The 18,495-nt window shown below is 45.4% G+C and overlaps 4 protein-coding genes across 8 annotated transcripts; 2 read left to right on the top strand and 2 right to left on the bottom strand.

Annotated features, from left to right (window-relative positions):
• The first annotated feature begins 28 nt into the window (after positions 1-28).
• Positions 29-4,386, top strand: LOC117851490 (DNA polymerase lambda). 2 transcript variants are annotated; one of them, XM_034733314.2, is made up of 14 exons: positions 39-238; positions 324-476; positions 668-1,006; positions 1,336-1,429; positions 1,506-1,636; positions 2,010-2,072; positions 2,382-2,561; positions 2,649-2,702; positions 2,954-3,042; positions 3,144-3,234; positions 3,408-3,488; positions 3,709-3,776; positions 3,872-3,956; positions 4,032-4,386. In XM_034733314.2, exons 1-14 carry the CDS (start codon positions 119-121, stop codon positions 4,128-4,130), a joined length of 1,647 nt encoding a protein of 548 aa, XP_034589205.1. In that variant the 5' UTR covers positions 39-118; the 3' UTR covers positions 4,131-4,386. The 2 variants fall into 2 exon arrangements, 1 of the variants encoding a protein (XP_034589205.1); XR_011898011.1 differs by lacking the exon at positions 4,032-4,386 and having other exon boundaries at positions 29-238; positions 3,144-3,260; positions 3,872-3,944.
• A 357-nt stretch (positions 4,387-4,743) lies between these two features.
• Positions 4,744-6,965, bottom strand: LOC117851494 (uncharacterized). 3 transcript variants are annotated; one of them, XR_004639555.2, is made up of 4 exons: positions 6,462-6,965; positions 6,139-6,306; positions 4,957-5,259; positions 4,744-4,880 (listed from the first exon to the last, which is right to left on the bottom strand). XR_004639555.2 is itself a non-coding variant. In XM_034733318.2 (3 exons), the coding sequence occupies exons 1-3, from the start codon at positions 6,817-6,819 to the stop codon at positions 5,030-5,032; spliced, it is 756 nt and encodes a 251-aa protein (XP_034589209.1). In that variant the 5' UTR covers positions 6,820-6,965; the 3' UTR covers positions 4,744-5,029. The 3 variants fall into 3 exon arrangements, 1 of the variants encoding a protein (XP_034589209.1); XR_004639556.2 differs by having other exon boundaries at positions 4,744-4,875; XM_034733318.2 differs by having other exon boundaries at positions 4,744-5,259.
• A 44-nt stretch (positions 6,966-7,009) lies between these two features.
• Positions 7,010-11,404, top strand: LOC117851491 (ankyrin repeat domain-containing protein EMB506, chloroplastic). 2 transcript variants are annotated; one of them, XM_034733315.1, is made up of 8 exons: positions 7,010-7,403; positions 8,835-9,270; positions 9,524-9,603; positions 9,753-9,851; positions 9,942-10,040; positions 10,231-10,329; positions 10,413-10,511; positions 10,780-11,404. In XM_034733315.1, the coding sequence occupies exons 1-8, from the start codon at positions 7,401-7,403 to the stop codon at positions 10,879-10,881; spliced, it is 1,017 nt and encodes a 338-aa protein (XP_034589206.1). In that variant the 5' UTR covers positions 7,010-7,400; the 3' UTR covers positions 10,882-11,404. The 2 variants fall into 2 exon arrangements, with proteins under 2 accessions (XP_034589206.1, XP_034589207.1); XM_034733316.2 differs by lacking the exon at positions 7,010-7,403 and having other exon boundaries at positions 8,103-9,270.
• A 359-nt stretch (positions 11,405-11,763) lies between these two features.
• LOC117851492 (tRNA (guanine-N(7)-)-methyltransferase) lies at positions 11,764-14,795 on the bottom strand. Its single transcript, XM_034733317.2, has 2 exons — positions 14,308-14,795; positions 11,764-12,636 (listed from the first exon to the last, which is right to left on the bottom strand). Exons 1-2 carry the CDS (start codon positions 14,641-14,643, stop codon positions 12,178-12,180), a joined length of 795 nt encoding a protein of 264 aa, XP_034589208.1. The 5' UTR covers positions 14,644-14,795; the 3' UTR covers positions 11,764-12,177.
• Between the last annotated feature and the right edge of the window lie 3,700 nt (positions 14,796-18,495).

The raw sequence follows: 18,495 nt of genomic DNA, 5'->3' as shown, positions 1-18,495 counted from the left end.
AGTTAAGCTGTTACTGTGTTTTCCATTCCTTGGGAAAGACTGAAAAGGGGAAAGCAGTTATTACTACCGTCTAAACCCCCACGAAAGCCGCAAGGGGACAAGGTGGGAGGGATTTCCGATGGCGCCGAAGCGCAAGCCCGCGCGGGGGGCGGCGGCGGAGGAGCGGGACCCCGACGGCATGTTCCGCGGCGTCTCCGCCTTCATCGTCCCCCACGGCGTCCAGACCCGCCGTCTCGAGGTCGCTCTCTGCCCCCAAGATTCGCCACTCTGCTCTCGTTGGGGTTCTCCAGCTGTGCGCTTAGGATTTTGGGGGTCGGTTGCAGGTGTGGAAGCAGAGGCTGGTGCAGATGGGGGGCCGCGTCGTGGAGAAGGTCGACAAGGGAGGCGCGGCGGGCGGGGCCAACCACGTGCTGGCCATGGACGCCAAGGCGCTGCTCCGGGAGCTCGATGCCGCCTGGCTCCACCGCTTCCGCGGGGTAACCGCTGCTCGCTCCTCCCTCCCATTGCGTACAAACCCTATCCTCCTGTACCTACGCGCAAGCTGCGTGTACTGGCATGTGTATTGGGCGTTTTGGTTTGCTGCATTGAGCTGTGTAGGCTTCACATCATGGGCATGTTTGTGTGTCACGCCAAGTTGCCATTTTATGAATTGGACATTTGATTGCAGAGTGTTGTGTCCTTTGAATGGTTGGAGGAGTGCCTCAAGTCCGGGAAGAGGCTGCCTGAGCACAAGTTTGCAATCAACTATGAAGGGGAATTTAAGCGGAAGAAGGCAGCTGGCAATGGAGATTCAGGTGCGTCGCAGTCTGCAAAAAGGAGCAAAATTTCATCTGAGGATCTTGGGGATCAGCAGAGAACAAGTGGCGGGGATAGGGAGGAGCATTCGGATGCAAGTGCAGATAAAGGTTCAGGTGTCGAAACAAAGCCTAACCAGTATGCAATTAGCCAAAGTAGCTCCGGAGATACCAAGAATACCGTAGCTTCTCATGGTACATTTGACATCGAGGTACAGATTTGACCTGATGAATTATTGTGCCATCTATATTCTGAATCATGTTGTTTTCTTGTGTCATCCCTTTTCACTTTCCTAAGCTACGAACCAGGTCAGCTCTGTTCTTTATTGATGATTTTGGAGCTTAGTTTCACAAACTTGAATATGACTAAGTCACTACTGCCGCATTTTCCATTTATTCTTTTGGCAAGCAGTAGTGCATTATTGCAAGAGGACTACACTGTTAAAAGAAAGCTCTATGTCAACACCTCATCTGTATTCACTGTGTATGGCCTAGTTTGATGTGTATTTTCAAGTGCTAATTCATGAATTGTGTTGTCCAGGAAGCCTCTTCTGGAGGTCCCAGCATATATGCTCCAGCTGACTTGAATAGGAACATCACCTCGATTTTCGGAAGGCTTATTGATATATATAGGGGTAAGCACACTTTACATGCAAATTCTATCATTCTTTAGTCGATTGCTTTAACATATCACATTTTCTTCTTCTGAAGCCTTGGGAGAAGATAGAAGATCATTTAGCTATTACAAGGCCATACCGGTAATTGAAAAGTTGCCATTCAAAATAGAAAGTGCTGAGCAAGTTAAGGACCTCCCTACTATTGGGAAATCTTTGAGAGACCATGTATGTACGCTTAATTCTACAATTTCTTACAGTTGATATTGCTTCCTAAAGTGAGTACCACTATTTCTAAGCCCGCAAGTACTTTTGAGGTCAATGTGAAACAAACATATCTCGTGGGTCACTTAGCAATGAGCATTCCATACATGTGAACTCTGGTCTAATAAAAGGCATCTGCAATCTTTGTGTTCCTCACAAAGAGCTTTGCCCAATCTATATTGCTCAGAATAGAATCAAGCTACCATTGGATGCTGAATATGACATGTTTAATTACCATGTTAACAAGTACAATTCCTAGAAAAACTGGAAGCTTACGTTTATAATTAGATTTGCCATATCCATGATCTCAACTGAATCCAACAATCCGTATGTGCAGATAAATGAAATAGTTACAACTGGAAAACTCTCCAAGCTGGAACACTTTGAGAATGATGAAAAGGTAATGGACAAAGTAGTTCATGATTTGGACATATTCAACTACCTCTGCCATTTTTTTTTGGAAAAAATAGGAGGGGGCAAAACCCTTCTAGTTGTATATTAAAAAGATAAAAAAAATATGTACAAAGGAAAAGGCATAATTACAATAAGGAATCTGCCCAGTCACTAAACTCAGGGAAATATTTTTTCTTTGCTTTATGCATAAGCATGGTGAACTCAAAAGAAAACTTTGCCTTGCAAGTGTCAACACTTGCTCCACATTGTTGCAAGTGTCAAATCTCTGTCAATATCAACACAATTTAGTTTGAAGGTACGGACTATCAGCTTATTTGGAGAAGTTTGGGGAGTTGGCCCTGCAACTGCTGTCAAGTTATATGAAAAGGGACACCGTACTCTTGATGATCTGCGAAAAGATGAGTCTCTTACAAATGCTCAGAGGATTGGATTGAAGTACTTTGATGATATCAAGCAAAGAATCCCCAGGCATGAGGTAAATAATATGTCAAATTACTGTGTCTATTTGTTATTAGCTTCTTATGTGTACCTTTGAATATGATATATATTTCCTCTTATCTAGGTTAGTGAGATGGAGAAGATTTTGCAAGATGTTGGGAAGGATATCTTGCCTGGGGTGAGTTACATAGACCATTTTTAGGAACTAATCTATTCTACAGCACACAGTAGCGGTTTTTAAACGCCAATGTTGAAGCCATAGTTTGACGTTGTATCTGTTACAAATCTTATTTGGTGTTTGTTTTCCTTTATAAATAGAAATGCATTCACAACTTTGTATTGCAGTTCTGTATGCTTATTATTTTTAATAGTTTTGAAATGCAATTTCTATTATTAATGGAGTTCAATGTTCATGTTTTTTATTTGTAGGTAATAATTGTTTGTGGAGGATCGTATAGACGTGGGAAAGCTACTTGTGGTGACATGGATATTGTTATAACTCATCCCGATGGAGAAAGGTATACCAAAAAGAGTTTGGATACTTTATCCTCTTCACTATCTTATATTTTTAAATACAAGAGTAGAAAATGTTCTATTTAGCTTTTAAAATTTTCTTCAGTCATGTAGGTTTTTTACCCAAGTTTGTTCAACGGCTGAAGGAAATTAACTTTTTGAGGGAGGATCTCATCTTTAGCATACACAGTGTTGATGTAAGTTGTAAAACACCCACCACTTGGTGAGTGGTGACTCATGTAATTCTTTGGCAGTTCCTGTGACAGCAATAACTGCTTAGCTGATGCATCAAATTGATCTAATTTAAAATCCTACACCCTGATAATCAAGTTTCTTTTATGGGATTTGGAATGGCTGAAATTCAATACAGGGAACAGATAGTGGGGTTGACACATATTTTGGTCTTTGCACATATCCAGGACGTGAGCTGCGGCACCGTATTGACTTGAAGGTATATGGAGGTTTCCGATGTACATCCTCAATTCTGTGATGCTTTTAAAAAACAAGCAACAATGCTGTGGCCTTTTTATATGTAGTAATTATATGAACTGAAATCATTAATTAACATAATTTTTTTCTGCTGCTGCTGCTGGCACTGACAATGATGAATTTGCGATGCCTGACATTGTACCAGCTGTTAGCCCTGATAAAAACTGTCTGTGTGTTCATAGGTATACCCAAGGAACAGATATGCATGTGGGCTGCTTGCATGGACTGGAAACGATGTACTAAATCGGCGGTATAAATTCAAGATATAGCCTTTTCTTGTTCCCATGGCCTCCAACCAAAACTATCTTTTCCATTTAAAACTAAGCACAGCAATTATACATGCAGACTAAGACTATTAGCAGATTCGAAAGGATATGTACTTGATGACACTGGATTGTATCTAGCAACACGGGGCAGTGGTGGAAAGCATGTAAGTATATTCATATCATCAAAAACAGGAAATCTCCTTTTATCAGCTTCATTTAATCTGTTGTAAATTTTACAGGCAGGCAGATCGGATGCTATAGTCAACTGTCACACCGAGAAGGATGTGTTTGACACGCTTGGATTCCCTTGGCTGGAACCCCATGAGCGCAATCTTTAGCTGGTATCGAGTGTTCCTGTAGAGAATATATTTTGTAAAGCTGTATATATGTATCTCTGGCTACCAAACTTGGTACTAAAAAGGGTCTGTACCTGTTGTTGCTGTTGTTGTTCATTTATATGTCGTTCCCTTTTATTGTGCTGTGAATTGTAGGCAAGCTTGTTGAAAGTATCTAAAGCTGTCTCAGCTTTTGTTGTGCTGTGAATTGTATGCAAGCTTGTTGAAAGTATCTAAAGCAGTCTCTGCTCTTTTCTCATCCGGCGTGATGGCTTGTTTTGCTGACTACATGCTATAATTGGTGTGAAAGCATCTTAAAGCTGCTCCTAGCATTTTGAAGCATCTCAAACAAACAAATTAAGTCATCTCGAATAAACAAATCATGTCCTAAACCTTATTTGGTGACCTTTTCATCATTCACAGAATAATCCTGAAATCTATGTAAAAGTCTAAGCAATCATCAGGTCAGGAGATTTATATCACAAGAAATATGGATTATGCAACTTTGCACAAGTGGTTGTAGATCAGCACACAGAATATACAAGATAATGTGGCAACTCAATGGTTTTAATTAATGCAGTTATTTGGAATGAGATGCAATATAGGAGACAGCCGATGCAGTAAAAGAGTCATATCAAGGCCCTTTAAACTTTCATGCCTTGCAACGATTACCAATCCACAGTTTGAAATTCTAACCTCTTTCGACGTCAACTAGCTGAAGCTTTGCAACCAAACTGGAATTATACACCTGACCTGACAAACCTTGCAGGTGTTCATGGTGCATCAACGTTAATGACTAAACAGAGTGGAGCCGAAGTTCCAGGAGTACCTAGATGGACGTGAAGATTATTTACATCTCTTCCCTACAGTAAGTGTGAGCAACGGCACAGACGAAGATGTGATCAAAAGAAGCTATTATTGGGACCACCACCAAGAATTTCCTCCCTGTCGATGAAGCGATCAAGAATGTCCTTGTCCTTAGTGGCGATGCACTCATCATCTTTGCCAAACCAGTCATAGCGGTTCTTTGCGATGTAATCGTAGACTGCATCCCGCAGTGGGGTGGGGACGATCAGCAAGGAGCTCAGGACTGAGTAGGGAAGAGGCAGGTATGATGCAACTTTCAGAGCAGCTGTAGTCAAAATATGAGTATTAGTACCAAAACTATAAACAATGCACATTGCTATGAAGCGAAAACAGTTGCTGTGAAATACAGCACAGTTCAAAGATGCAAAGACAGAAGAAATTGCAGCCGTTTTCCTTGGTTAAATGGGTATCTTTCAAATATATCCTATATAGTTTAGTGTCATTGCATCACAGTATCACCCTATCTGTAATTGATGTATCGTACATATGGAACTCTTGGCATACTCTTAAATTAATCAATGCCATGAAGGTCGAAGCTTTGAAAGAATTTGACTTCAAAACTTCGCGCAGCTTTAATGCAGGGTGGCAAGGATGGTTGTCACTGCATTAGCTTGGGCAAAGAAAGTATGTGTCAAATAAGATAAAGAATCCCATTGAGCAAAACTAACTGAAATTGGATGAGTTCACTGATAACTGATAAATAAGGCTTGATATGTAGCTATCCTATCCTTTCTAGGCCAGTAAATGTTGAACCCTGTAACTGACCCAGATTATAAGCATCAACAAGAAGCACAAAGGTAACACAAAGTCATAAACCATGACCAATGTCACATGTTACTGAATCATCATTCAGAAATTCAAGTATCCACCACGGCAGTATCATGAAACACTAGAGAAATAGACAAAAACTTCACTGGAGTTAATGGTGATCTCTGTCTCGTTCATGCTAATTTAGTAAAAATAGATAGATGGGCACATAACATAAATCCAAGTGGTCATCAGTCTAGCTGAAATCATTGATAGCTGCTACCAGCATTCTTTGTATCATGCAATGAACACCACCCGAGCATCACAGCGCTAATTTGTTCATACTACACAAGTAACCAAGAACGGCATGTCCTGAATATATCAAGGGAATACTAACCCGTAGAGCCCTCATAGTAAGCCTCAGGCCCCTCGATGAAGAGCACACGCCGCAGGACGTCCTCCCGGTCCATGCCGACCAGCCTCAGGTACGGCTCTGCGGCCTTGGACTGCACGCAGCAGAACTTGATCTTGGCGTGCTTATCCGCCCGGATCACCCACTTCACCCCTGCATTGCAAAGCCGCGATCAATTTCGCCATCGTGAGCAACCCACACACGCAAGAAACATGTTCCCACCAAACGCGAATCGTTCGCCCAATTAGCTGCCGACGAAATGATCCCCCCGAGAGAACCCCAGAGCTAGGCCTCGCCCTCGCACTCACCCCGGTGGCAGAGGTGGCAGACGCCGTCGTAGATGAGCACGCGCGGCTGCAGAACGGTCGGCATGGTGGCCGCCATGGTACCGGTGGCGGCGGACGGCGAGGCGGCGCGCGGCGGGTCCTCGTCGATTACGAGGTCGTCAGAGGCCGCGGCGGACGAGGAGGTGGGGGGCGCGTAGCCACGGCGGAGGAGGCCCGCGAGGGGCGGCGCCAGGCGGGGGCCGACGCGGCCTGCGAGGGTTCTGGCGAGCATTTTTTTGTTCTTCCCCTCTTCTCTCGGACGCCGCGGCGAGGTGCGGAAGTGGCGGTCCTCAACACAGGTATTGGTTTTTTTTTTAACACCTATTTGGAGATATGCCATTATAATTCGTTCAAACTACAACCATGCCATTTTCTACGTCTTTGATGCCGTTGGGCCCATGTGCAGATCACTATACTTATGTATTGCCCAAAATGCCCTTGCGCTGACATATGGGACCCACAATCATCGTCTTCCTCCCACCTCCACATCCATTTTCTTCTCCCTCGAGCAAGCCTCGCCCGGCGGCCTAGAACTCCGGCAGCGCGCCACCGTAGTCCAATAGCCCGCGCCTCCGTATCCTCCACCTCTCCGGCCCCCTCCTCAACCTCCTCGCGCCGCTCACCCTCCACCCTCCTGCCGGGAATTGAAGTCTCCCCACCCACCATGGCCGCCGCCACCCTGAGCTCTTCGCCGGCCAAATCCTCAAGCCACGCCGCGCCAAAACCCAATCGCCCCCACCAACAGCTCGCCCACCTTCTGAGCTCCACCCGAGACCCCTTCACCTTGAGCTCCGGCCACTGCTCCGCCGGGATTCCAGGGATTTCCGGCCAACCGTGCACCACCGTCTGCCCGAGCTCCGCTCACCGTCGAGCTCCTACTCCCGGTCCTCCTCAACGTCAACCAACACGTCAAACCGGCTCATGGTGAGGCACTGGAACTCATCTCTCCGCTTTTTCTTTCTCTTCAAGTTTCCACGGGCGTTTCCGGCCTCGCCGCCGCGGCCGTGCTGCCATGACCGCCCGGTCCGCCACCGGCCATGCTCCGGCTGGCTTTCCACCACGAAAAGTAGCTGGTTTTGTGCGCGTGCTCAAGCTGATCCGTTACGTGTGCTTCTCCTCGCCGGACCCCTGCTCTCCGGTAGGGAAATCGCCGGTCATGACCGCCGCCGCGGCCTTGACCTGGCACGCGTGTGGGCACGATGCGAGGGAGCTAGCCTCACAGGATCGGTAGACGTTGGGCGTCGCGCAACCTCTTCCCTCTAGGTCGCCTGCCGGCGAGCACGTCCTCTCCATGGCCGCCGTGAGCCAGCGCCGCTCTTTCTTCCATGGGCGTAGCGATTGGGGAGGGAAGGAGGAAGAAGGTATGGACGTGTGGGCCCACCAGTGGCACAGAGAGAATAGATGTAGGGGGTATTTTTGTCCATACGAAAAATACATGCGCCTGCAGGTGGGCCAAGGTCGTAGGAGACGTTGAAAATGGCATGGTTCGAGTTTGGAACGAATTGTAATGGATATTTGTAATGCATATATTTAATTGACCTTTTTTTTCCCTCCTTGCTTCCTCCCTTGGGGCTGCTGTTCGTGGAGTTTCTTTTCTATTCCTCTCGGTTTCTCGTGATGCCACCTAAACGAGCTTCTATCAGCCGTTAGGAAATAAATTGTCAATTATTCTGAAAAGGAAAGATAAGAAGAGTCGATGGCCTTTACGCAATGTAAACCAATATTTTTGAATGTAACATGCAAATACTAAGATGAAATTTTCATGGAAAGAAATTGCAACTTTGAGCAGAAAAATGGTAGGACCCGTCTCTATCGTTTCTCGATCAAAGCAAAAGCCAAAAGTATTGTGGAATCTCGATCTCTGTTTGATACCTGTCTATCCCATAAAATTAGCATTGTTTTCTACTACATCATTTTCTAAAAAAAAGTACAATAGATCAAGTTAAAACATGGATTTCAGTTCAAGTTTTGACATTATCCACCATTCCATTGACAAAGCTTCACGGTAAATAAAAAGGCAGAATAGCAATGTGTAATCAAGGGGATTAGCAAAGTCAGGCCTAGGTGCAAGCACTACATAAAGTTGTAACTGAAATCTCTCTTTTATGCTTTTATTAATACAATGGTACACGATCTCTTACATATTTAAAGAAATAATAGTAGTACAAAAGTATAATTGACTATTGCTCAAAAGACTCTTGCAAATTGAGGAGGAACCACTGAATTCTTATAAACAAAATCGTTTGAAAAGACTCTCTCTCAAAGATAAACCCAAAACAATTTTGTCTCTCCCTTTCGCTTCGAGCTGGGGTTTAATCTGATATATAATCTGGACGCTTGAGTCCCGATCCAAAGGTGGCAGTTGCTCACACAGTCGCACCTAATCCGAGCCGACCCGGCGGTGAGCAAACCCCGCGAAGAAGACAGAGCACAGGCGTCGGAGTCGAGATGCTCCCATGGGCGGCCAGTCCGGCCACGGCGTCACCAGCCACCACTCCGCCCACCGCCGCCGTCTCCTTAGCTCCTATTCTCCGCGCCGCCGCTCCCCGCCTTCCACCGCCTCTGTACCGCCCGCTTCCCCTGCTGCTGTGTGCTGGCCTCAGGGCCCCACCGCGCGCCGCCTCTTCCGACGGCGACGTCTTCTGGGAGGAGCCGGACGACGGGTCCGGAAGCGACTATGAGAACGAAGCGGAGGAAGAGACCGAGCGAAGGAGGAGCTCGCGTTTCCGGTCCTCTTCGCCGTTCTCCAGGCTCGAGGCGGCGCGGCAGCAAGAACAGGAGCTCCGGAGAGGTATCGGTTAATATTCAGAGACAAATTTACTTCTTTTTTGTTCCTTAGTCTACTTAATCTCTGTTTTTTCATCTCGAGAATTGTTGATTTCTCCTACCTAGTAGGGATTTCTTTTGAGAAATCTAGTAGGGAATGTAGTGCAGGTGATTTCACTGAGAAATTATCACTCAGTTTATGCTTGCCATTTCGTTCTCTCGAGGCATTGCTCTGATGTTGTAGAATCAATTCTATAACTATTATTTTGTTCCTTTAGAAATCGAGCTCCTCTTGACGCCTGAAGAAAAGGCTATCTTGGATCAACATGAGACCCCTGATGTCAGTAAAATATCATCAGTTAAGTTTCCCTCACTGTTTTAATATTTAGGAACCATCTTTTGTGTATGATACATTTCTTGCAATCGGGATATCTTTGGTGTTGATTTAATGGCTTCTATGAAATATTGGATGTTGATTCTGATTCCTTCAGTTGTGTTATTTTGCAGCCAAAATGGCATCCTCTCCATAGCTACGCCTTGGCACTGCAGATACCCCTCATGGATAAGCTACTAAACAGTGGAGTTGACATCAATTCACTTGATAAAGTAGGTTATGTGCTTATGATTTTCCATTTTTTATGTCTGAAAAACGCCATCTGGGAAGATGGAGTTAATTTCATTTGTTTGCTAATACAGGATGGTTTCACCCCTCTTCACAAGGCGGTCGTAGGAAAAAAGGAGGCGGTCATTAGTCATCTCTTAAGAAAAGGGGCAAATCCCCATGTTAGAGATAGGGTAAGCGGGTTACAGGCACAATCTCATCTTGTGAATTGTTGTTCCGTAATTTTTTCAAAGATCAAAGTTCAGTTCAGGTTCAGAAAGCTTTTTGAAGTAACGTTAGCTGTTACCATTTCTGTTTGGCTCCTCGGGAGATGGAATGTTTTTCCTCTATGTTTGCCCTTCAATCAAATCTGCTGATGTGCAGGATGGAGCCACACCATTGCATTATGCTGTTCAAGCTGGTGCCCTGCAGACCGTGAAGTTACTGATTAAGTACAAGGTTGATGTCAATGTTGCTGATAATGTAAGTTAAATGGGTACACTTTTCTGATTATCTCAGCCGTTTCCAGAAACATGTGAGTTTTCTCTTAAATAATATTCATGCAGGATGGATGGACTCCACTGCATTTAGCCATACAAAGTAGAAATAGAGATATAGCAAAGGTCTTGCTTGTCAACGGTGCAGACAGGACAAGAAGAACCAAGGTGAGTTGCAGTATACTCCGAAATTTCTTATACCTATGAGCGTTGCTGTAAATGCGCTTGTCTTTAATTTGCTTGCATTTATATTGTTTCACGAACAAGTTGCATGACTTCAGAAATGTAGATGTCAATAGGACACCTCTTTGATCTTCCTGTCAAACAATTCTCTCGTTGAACACTTCAACCTTTATGTTGTTACCTAAGGGCCAAAAGTGGCATCTGAACTACCTGAATTTTTCTTTCTTTTTTTTTGGTGAACACATGTTTACAGGATGGAAGGACTGCACTGGATCTAAGCTTATGTTTTGGAAGGGATTTCAAGTCATATGATCTGGCAAAGCTTGTCAAGCTTATTCCAGCAAATAGAGTGTGATTTTGCTCCGCCACAAATTTTAGAGAAAAATTGACCAAATTTTAGCCAATGCAGCCTCAGCTGAGCCATCCAATAGTTCATGGAATCGGTTGTTCCTTTCATTTTTTTTTTCAAACCCAATTCCACTGTTCTAATCAACACTCATGCATAGCTTATGAAGAGGGGTCCAGGTGCAGCTTAAAGAAACAAGAAAGGGATTATCAGCGTCAGTCATCAGACAACTTTTTCTTGATGGCCTACTCCAGCTGATCTGACGGATTGGCTACAGTTGTTCCATTGGAAGTGTGTTCTGTAGTCTGTTCGACATAACTCAAAAGATGAACCTATGGGCATACATGCAGTTGTCTTTTGTTCAGCAAGTCTTGTACCAAAGGTGATATTTAAAGTTCAATCTATTAGCCTAATTGTTTTGGCCAAACAGTATAACCAATCGAGTGATCTCGATGTGCCTCAGGATACTCGCAGATTGTAGCTGTATGTATTACTGTATCAGTCACGTTCCAAGACAAGTTGAGTTAGCACAGATTTACAGTGCATGAAAGCTGGTTCCTGTTGTGTCAAAACCGGATCTTGAGCTCACAACAAAGCCACTTTTCATTTGTATGAGGTTCCATAGTAAAAAACAATTCTTTTGAACTTATAGTTTTATATATAAATTCATTTTTCTAGGGAGGATTTCAACCCAAAACATTTTTCTGTGTGTACTTAGACTGAGGGAAATGATCTTAGTATCTATGCAATACGAACAGGCTTGCAATTGGTATCAGTTTTTTAACCAGCAACGATCCATACCAACATACTGATACAGGTAGCAACAACAGTAGTTTTGACTGATTCTGACAGTTAACTCATAGCAATCATCCTGGTAAAAGCTCTTAGAACTGACCTAAACATCAGGGTCTGCAGAACCTTTGAAAGCAATATTCAGTAGCAGAGAATCAACTCTGGGAGCTCTGCCAAACAGTTTTTCAGGAAGAAGTGATTCTCTACTTGTTCTGTGAAGTGATTCTTTGAAATGAACTAAGAGGTTGGGAGTTGAAAAAAGTAGCTTCTCCTGATTCTGTGAAGTGATTCTCCATCCTGATTTTAAGAGTTTATGCTAGAGAATCACTTTCAGTCACAGAATCACTTCTCTCAGAGAATCAGCTCCCATAGAGAATCAGAAGCACATGGAGCTCTACCAAACGCACACTTAGTACACCTCCAAACAGCAAAACTTCCGCTACAGAAGTGTATAAAAATGGCACAAATACATGTAACACAATCTAGGGAAGTGCACTAGGAGTCTGAAGGAACTTATTCTTGTAAGGAGATCCGCCTGAAGATGGCATGGAAAGTTTGCCCTCCATTTCTGGCAACCTTCTGGCTTTCTTCCGTGGCAGTAGACAGTAACTTGACAACTGGATCGGCTTTTATCTCTTCTTCTGGAACAGGCTCAAACAGTGGGTGTTTCTCCAGACACGACCGCATCCACTCTCCAAGTTCCTCAACATCGGTGATAGTATAAATGATTCCTCCCACTTCCATCACATAAGCATACTCATCAAGCAACTGCATGCTGATAACCCTCCTTCGGTGGTTCTTCTCCTTGAAGTGAGGATCAGGGAACAGGAAGAACATCTTGGTGAGCTGAGCCTTCCTGAAATAGTTTGGGATGTACTTCATTGAGTTGGTGCGCACGACAGATATGTTGTCGTACTGTCCTGGGTTTGATGCTCTTAAAGCTAATATCCTCTCCTTGACATACTCAGTTACCTGTACCAGAACAAATGACAAGCAAAATAATGAATTAAGAGATCGTCCAATGAATTAACTAGGCCATTTGATTAAAAGAATTTCCTGATATATACAAAAGATTTTTTATGTCATTTGCTAAGTAGAAATCCAATTCTGATACGGTAGAAAAAGTTCAACTACACATTCTCTGTGAAGCTAAAGCAAATATTCTTTTCACAGGAAAGAAAGTTTGTGTAGCAGAATACTAATTTCATATCACAAATTCAATTTGATCGTATTACTGCAAATCGATGGCATAATAAATAGAGTAAAGTCCATTTTTGACCATCGAATTATCGTTTGCGTTTGGTTTTAGTCATAAAACTCAAAAACCAGGAATCTTCGATCACTCAACTAACAAAACCATTCATATTTGACCATCGGGCTCTTTTAGTTGATGGTTTCGATGACGTGGATGACATGTGGCAGTGGGACCCACATGTCAGCTCCATCTTCTTCCTCCCTCTCTCCCTCACCAAAATCCACCACCCGGACCACCCAATTCATCGGCAGCCGGCCATCTCTTTGCATCGCCCTTTCCTCTCTCAGTATGCCTCCGACGCAGTTCGGCCCACCCTTTCTCAATTTGCCTGCGCTCGCGAGCTGTCGCCGTGCGGCCCCTGCACGGCCATGGCCGGCGGCGCAAAAGCGGATGGCCCCCGCCCCGATTGGCCCAGCCACACCTCCACAGCCCCTTGCTGGGCCGCTGCAACCGTACTGCCATCGCCGCAAAGGAGAGCATGTGCGTGTGAAGCAAGTGGTGGTGTTGGGAAAGCAAGCGGTGGTGTTGGGGATTAAGTTGCAGCTTGAATCGATGGAGAGAGAGAGGTAGTGGCTGGTGCTTAGTTTGGCCTGGAACCCCATCTGCAGTTGGCCAGTTGCTTTGCTCAGATCGATGGGAGAAGAGAGAGAGAGATTGGATAAAGGAGAGGTTGTGGATTTGGTGCTCGCTCACTGCTGCTAGCTTGCTTGTTTGACGAGAGGAGGAACAGGCGGTAGGCAGGAGGTGGCGCTAAGATCTGGTGGGTGGGCAGTTGGGGACGGCAGCGGAGGTCGCCTGCCGTGGCGCTTGCTGCAGCTTCGAGGTGCGGCACTCGTGTCCCGCGCTGGGCGAATCGGAGGCAGGGACTCGGAGCTGATGAGGATGCTGGCACTCCTCTCGCTCAGTCACTCCTTGCTCCAAAGGGACGGCCAACTGCCGGCAAATCGGGTGGTGGATTTGGATGAGGGAGAGGGGGGGAGGAAGGAAGGAAGAAGATGAAACTGACATGTAGGTCCCACTGCCACATGTAGTCCACGCCATCAAAACCACCAACTAAAACAGCCTCATGGTTAAATATGAATGGTTTTGTTAGTTGGGTGGTCGAAGATTCATGGTTTTTGAGTTTAATGGCCAAAACCAAACACCAGCAATAGTTCCAGTTCGATGGTCAAAAATGAGCTTTACTCTAATAAATATATGTTTCATAGTAAGCCTGAGCTTCTATTGCCCCACTTTGAGCTCTATCTGAAATTTTCACACTATTATTTGTATCATGCCGAATGCATTGTTTATCGTCATACTACTAGTCTCATTAAGCTTGGAACAATCTACCAGGCATCCAGACAAAAAATGAAAACCAAAACAAAATCTTACGAGTAATTAATTACCTTGTCCCTCAGCTCCATGCCGATCATGAGCGTGTCCGGGAAGAGGGGTGCGAGGCCGACAAGCAGCCCACCGAACCCGCATCCCACATCAGCAAAGCGGATCCGCGGCGGCGGCGGCGCCTCCTCGCCGCTACCCTTATCGGCCGGGAAGTAGCGCGGGTAGTGCTCCGAGAGGTCGAACTCGTCGGGCGACACCGGGACCGGGAAGTGCGAATCGCTGAGCGGGTTGCTGTGCGCCCGGGCGCGGTAGAACCGCTTCCGGGGGAGCTTCCCCGCCGCCGAGGCCTGTTGCTGGCCGCCGCCGCCGCCGCCACTCGCGCCGTTGGTCCTCGTCATCTGGCTAACAGGAAGGGGGCGAAGCGGAGACCCGCCGCGCGGGTGGAGAGCTCTCGGACGGGTCCGGCAAGCGTGCGGCGGAGGGCTTGGGTGGTGGGCGGGACGGACTGGAGGTGAGCGGCGCTTTAGGGCTTCGGCGGCGTTGGAGAGCGGAGGCGAGAGGCCGAGGCGATGGGAGCCAAGAGTTGGGCCGCAACTCGCGGTAGTGGAAAGTGGGTTGGGCTGTGCGATTGTTCGATCGGGACCCGTCGTGCGTGAGAAAGTGAGGCGGGCCTAGTTGGATAGAAAGCTTGTAGGATGAGCTGGGCCTCATTACCATTCCGTGCTGCAAATTCCCTTAGGGTTACTTTGTTGCTGGGTGTTGTGGGGTCGTCGGCATTGTTTGTGGCATCCGATCCTATAATTTTGGTGAAGTTTTGCCTGAGCATTCAACAATTCAGGTGCACAATCTTTTGTGCCAGCTCATGTGGCATTAGACTGAAAGTTTCTTCGTTGAAGTTGAACTTGAAGTTGGATTCGGCTTCAAGCTGCAAACTTGGTGTTTGTTTCGATGTCGAGTGGTGGCTCCGTTCTTCGGCGATGAAGAACACCGGGAGGTCTTTGCAAGGATCACAAAGTAATTTTTATTTTAATCAAGAATGTCCTTATAAAGAAGTTTGTGTAAACCTTTCTCTGAATCAATAAATTGCAACCCGGTTCTCTCTAAAAAAATCCTGTGCTGCAAGATTCTTTTAAAGTATTTCACAAAATTACGATTAATGAAGCTATGTAAAACTTACACTTTAAAACTACTAGTTTCAAAAAGCTACACTTAGGAATAAATTTAAAAATTTTATACTTATTTCTAGGATTAATTCACAATACTACATACTTTTGCTCATTTCATATCGTAAAAGTAGACTTTTCCATGGCTTCAAAAGCATAATTTTGCGATATAGAGACAACATTTTTATAGTTTTGTGATACAATATGATCATATAAGTGCAGTTATGTGCATTTGATTCGTGGTGGTGTAGTTTTGTGATAGAAGGATGTCAATAAAAGTGTAGTTTTATGTAAGTAAAATTTGAAAGTAGGTTCATGGTTACTGCAGAGGCTGAAGATTTCATCCTTCATCTAGAATATGTACAAAGTGACGCCATAAGGATAGCTTGAGTTGAAGAAAATTGTTAGTGTGTGACATATGGCCGTAAGATCCACTTCTCAACATCTCCTAAGATGATATATTTCCAGATGTAGTCATCTTAACATGTCGTGGCTTGTGTTATCAAACTTCGTTATGCTATAGACATGATAACTCAAGGTTTTTGAGGATTTTGACATAGACCCTAGAATCTTGGTCCAAATCCTACCATGTATTCAAATTTTTCATAGTACCATGATTCTAGGGTTCCTTATAAGCCCACGTAGAATCCCGATCCAAGTAGGAAAACTTTGTCAACATATTGCAGTAGATAAAATATATGAGAAACTGAGTTGTATCTTTTTAATCTAATATACTTTTCGCCTTTTGCATTTTGCGATACGTTAAGTAATAAGCAACTTATGAGAGCCTATTTAATGATTGAGTCATGGTGAAATATCAATAAGATTGAGTAAAAATATATGAATAGGTGCACTTAATTTGATAGAAACCAGCATCTAGGGTTCAATTTTACTCTCTTTTCTTGTGAAATTTGATCGTAGCTACGATTCCCGATCATTCATGTGAAACAGCAATCCCGACAACCTTACTCACATGTCGTTTCAAGGAATTTATGGCGTGTTTGGATTCTTGTCTAAAGTTTAGCTCTTGTCACATTGAATATTTAGATGCTAATTAGAAGGACTAAACCTGAACTAATTATAAAACTAATTCCAGAAGCCCTGGGCTAATTCGCGAGACGAATATATTAAACCTAATTAATCCATTATTAGCAAATAGTTACTGTAGCACCACATTGTCAAATCATGGACTAATTAGCTTTAATAGATTCGTCTCGCTAATTAGCCTCCATCTTTGCAATTAATTTTATAATTAGTTTATACTTAATACTTCTAATATCAAATATCCGATGTGACAGAGACGAGAGTTATCAAACAGAACCTTACCCCTTGTTTGCTTCACCCCCAACTCCCAACTTTGACACTTTGAAAAAGAAGATTCCCCATCACATCAAACTTGCGGTACATGCATGGAGTACTAAATGTAGACGAAATTAAAAACTAATTGCACAGTTTTGTTGTACTTTGCGAGACGAATCTTTTGAGCCTAATTAGTCAATATTTGAATAATAATTCACAAATACAAACGAAACGCTACAGTGTGCTACAGTGCTGTAACAGTAATTTGGCACCTCCCAATTTTGCCAACTAAACAAGGCCTTACTCCACCACCATCCTAGCTCCACGTACATCACGCTGACATGTCACACACAACATTCTAATTGCAGTCGCCAGTCGGCACTCGGCAGGAGCAGGGCGAGATGCTTCGAGAAAATACGCACACAGCGCAGACAGCTGTGTGGTTGAAGATGGAGCCCGTTCGGATGGCTGCGGCTGGGCTTTTTCCGACTGGGCTTTTCAGCCCAGCCGTTCGGATGGCTTCGGCTACTAGGCTTCCGTGGAAGCCGTTGGAAGGAAGATAACGACGCACCGACGCACCGACGCGCCTCCAGTGCCTCCCTCTCGGCCCCTCCGTCGCTTGCTCTCGTCCCCTCCGTCCCTCGCTCCGGATCCGCCGCTGCCGCTCCCTCTGCTCCCCCGCTCCGTCCCTTCCGCCCAATCTGCGCCGCCGGCCGGCCCTCGGCTTGCCCGCTCCGTCGCGCTCGCCCGCGCGACGCCGCCGTCCGTCCCGCTTCTCCTCGCCCCCTCCGTCGGGCACGGTCCGTCCGGATCCGCCGCCGGCGCAGCTTCCGCTCCGCCGCTCCCTCGCTGCCGCGCGCTCCCCGCCGCCGGCGAGGCGTGGAGTGGCCCTCTCCCTCACTCCCATCCGGCCGGGCGACGGCGCCGTTCCTCCCGCTGGACGCCCCCTCCGTCCCTCGGTCCGGATCCACTGTCGCCCGTCCCTCCGGATCCGCCGCCGCAGCTCCGACCCGGCGCACGCGCTGCCGCCGCCGGTGGCCCGTCGGGTGGAAGGACCGTCTCCCGCGCCGTCGCCCCCTCCATCCCCTTCGCTCACAGGTATGGATGCTACCCCATCGGTATGCCGCTAGTGAATGAATGCTTTCACCTCACATTTCTGGATGTGATTCCTGTGGTTAGTTTCAGAGGTTGATAGATTGTGTCCCTCTCGCCAAATGTCTATTTATCATGGTTAATGTGTTATGCTAATCTATTAGTTCCTTACTTTCATTTGATAATTCTGGGGTTGTACTCAATAGTTAGCAAGTAGTGTTCTAATTACTACTAAGTCAGGTGTCAATCTCGATTCAATTGTTGGACAACAGTAGAATAAAATACAGATAAGGGAAATATCATTGGCCACAATAACATCAAGATTTGACAAGACTTGATGCTTGGGTACACAATTTTTTTTCTTCAAAGTCATGATCATTACAATGAATTATTGATCAATAGGACAGACAAAAGGTTTTTTTTGGCCACTGATAGGCGACTTATTCCTGTTCTGAGGCTTGCGCAGGTACATGTATCTGCATGTACACAGCATAGCAATTGGTATACAAGTAGCAGGGAGGTACCATATAGCTGTATGCACACTGTAGGTGTAATGTTTGTACCCAGCAGCAAAAATGTGTAAATTGCTTCCTGTTGTTAGACATGCTGCTGGGCAGTGGGCACAGATGTGGATGTTGATATCGAGGGGTTGTGAATGGTAGCTATCCATTCTAGGTCAATATGAAAGTGTTTTGG

The sequence above is a fragment of the Setaria viridis genome, chromosome 4 (genome assembly GCF_005286985.2).
Source record: "Setaria viridis chromosome 4, Setaria_viridis_v4.0, whole genome shotgun sequence".
In the NCBI taxonomy this organism is placed as follows: Eukaryota; Viridiplantae; Streptophyta; class Magnoliopsida; order Poales; family Poaceae; genus Setaria; species Setaria viridis.
Note: the sequence above shows the minus strand (reverse complement) of the source record. Positions and strands in the feature narration are given on the sequence as shown.

Coding starts and splice junctions, on each gene's coding strand:
- LOC117851492 (XM_034733317.2), bottom strand. CDS start 14,643: ATGACGAGGACCAACGGCGCGAGTGGCGGCGGCGGCGGCGGCCAGCAA. Junction 12,637..14,307: donor GCATGGAGCTGAGGGACAAG/GTAATTAATTAC, acceptor GTTCTGGTACAG/GTAACTGAGTATGTCAAGGA.
- LOC117851494 (XM_034733318.2), bottom strand. CDS start 6,819: ATGGCATATCTCCAAATAGGTGTTAAAAAAAAAACCAATACCTGTGTT. Junction 6,307..6,461: donor CTGCCACCTCTGCCACCGGG/GTGAGTGCGAGG, acceptor TTTGCAATGCAG/GGGTGAAGTGGGTGATCCGG. Junction 5,260..6,138: donor TTACTATGAGGGCTCTACGG/GTTAGTATTCCC, acceptor TTTTGACTACAG/CTGCTCTGAAAGTTGCATCA.
- LOC117851490 (XM_034733314.2), top strand. CDS start 119: ATGGCGCCGAAGCGCAAGCCCGCGCGGGGGGCGGCGGCGGAGGAGCGG. Junction 2,703..2,953: donor GGAAGGATATCTTGCCTGGG/GTGAGTTACATA, acceptor TTTTATTTGTAG/GTAATAATTGTTTGTGGAGG. Junction 3,777..3,871: donor AACGATGTACTAAATCGGCG/GTATAAATTCAA, acceptor TTATACATGCAG/ACTAAGACTATTAGCAGATT.
- LOC117851491 (XM_034733315.1), top strand. Junction 9,604..9,752: donor ATGTCAGTAAAATATCATCA/GTTAAGTTTCCC, acceptor GTTATTTTGCAG/CCAAAATGGCATCCTCTCCA. Junction 10,041..10,230: donor ATCCCCATGTTAGAGATAGG/GTAAGCGGGTTA, acceptor GCTGATGTGCAG/GATGGAGCCACACCATTGCA.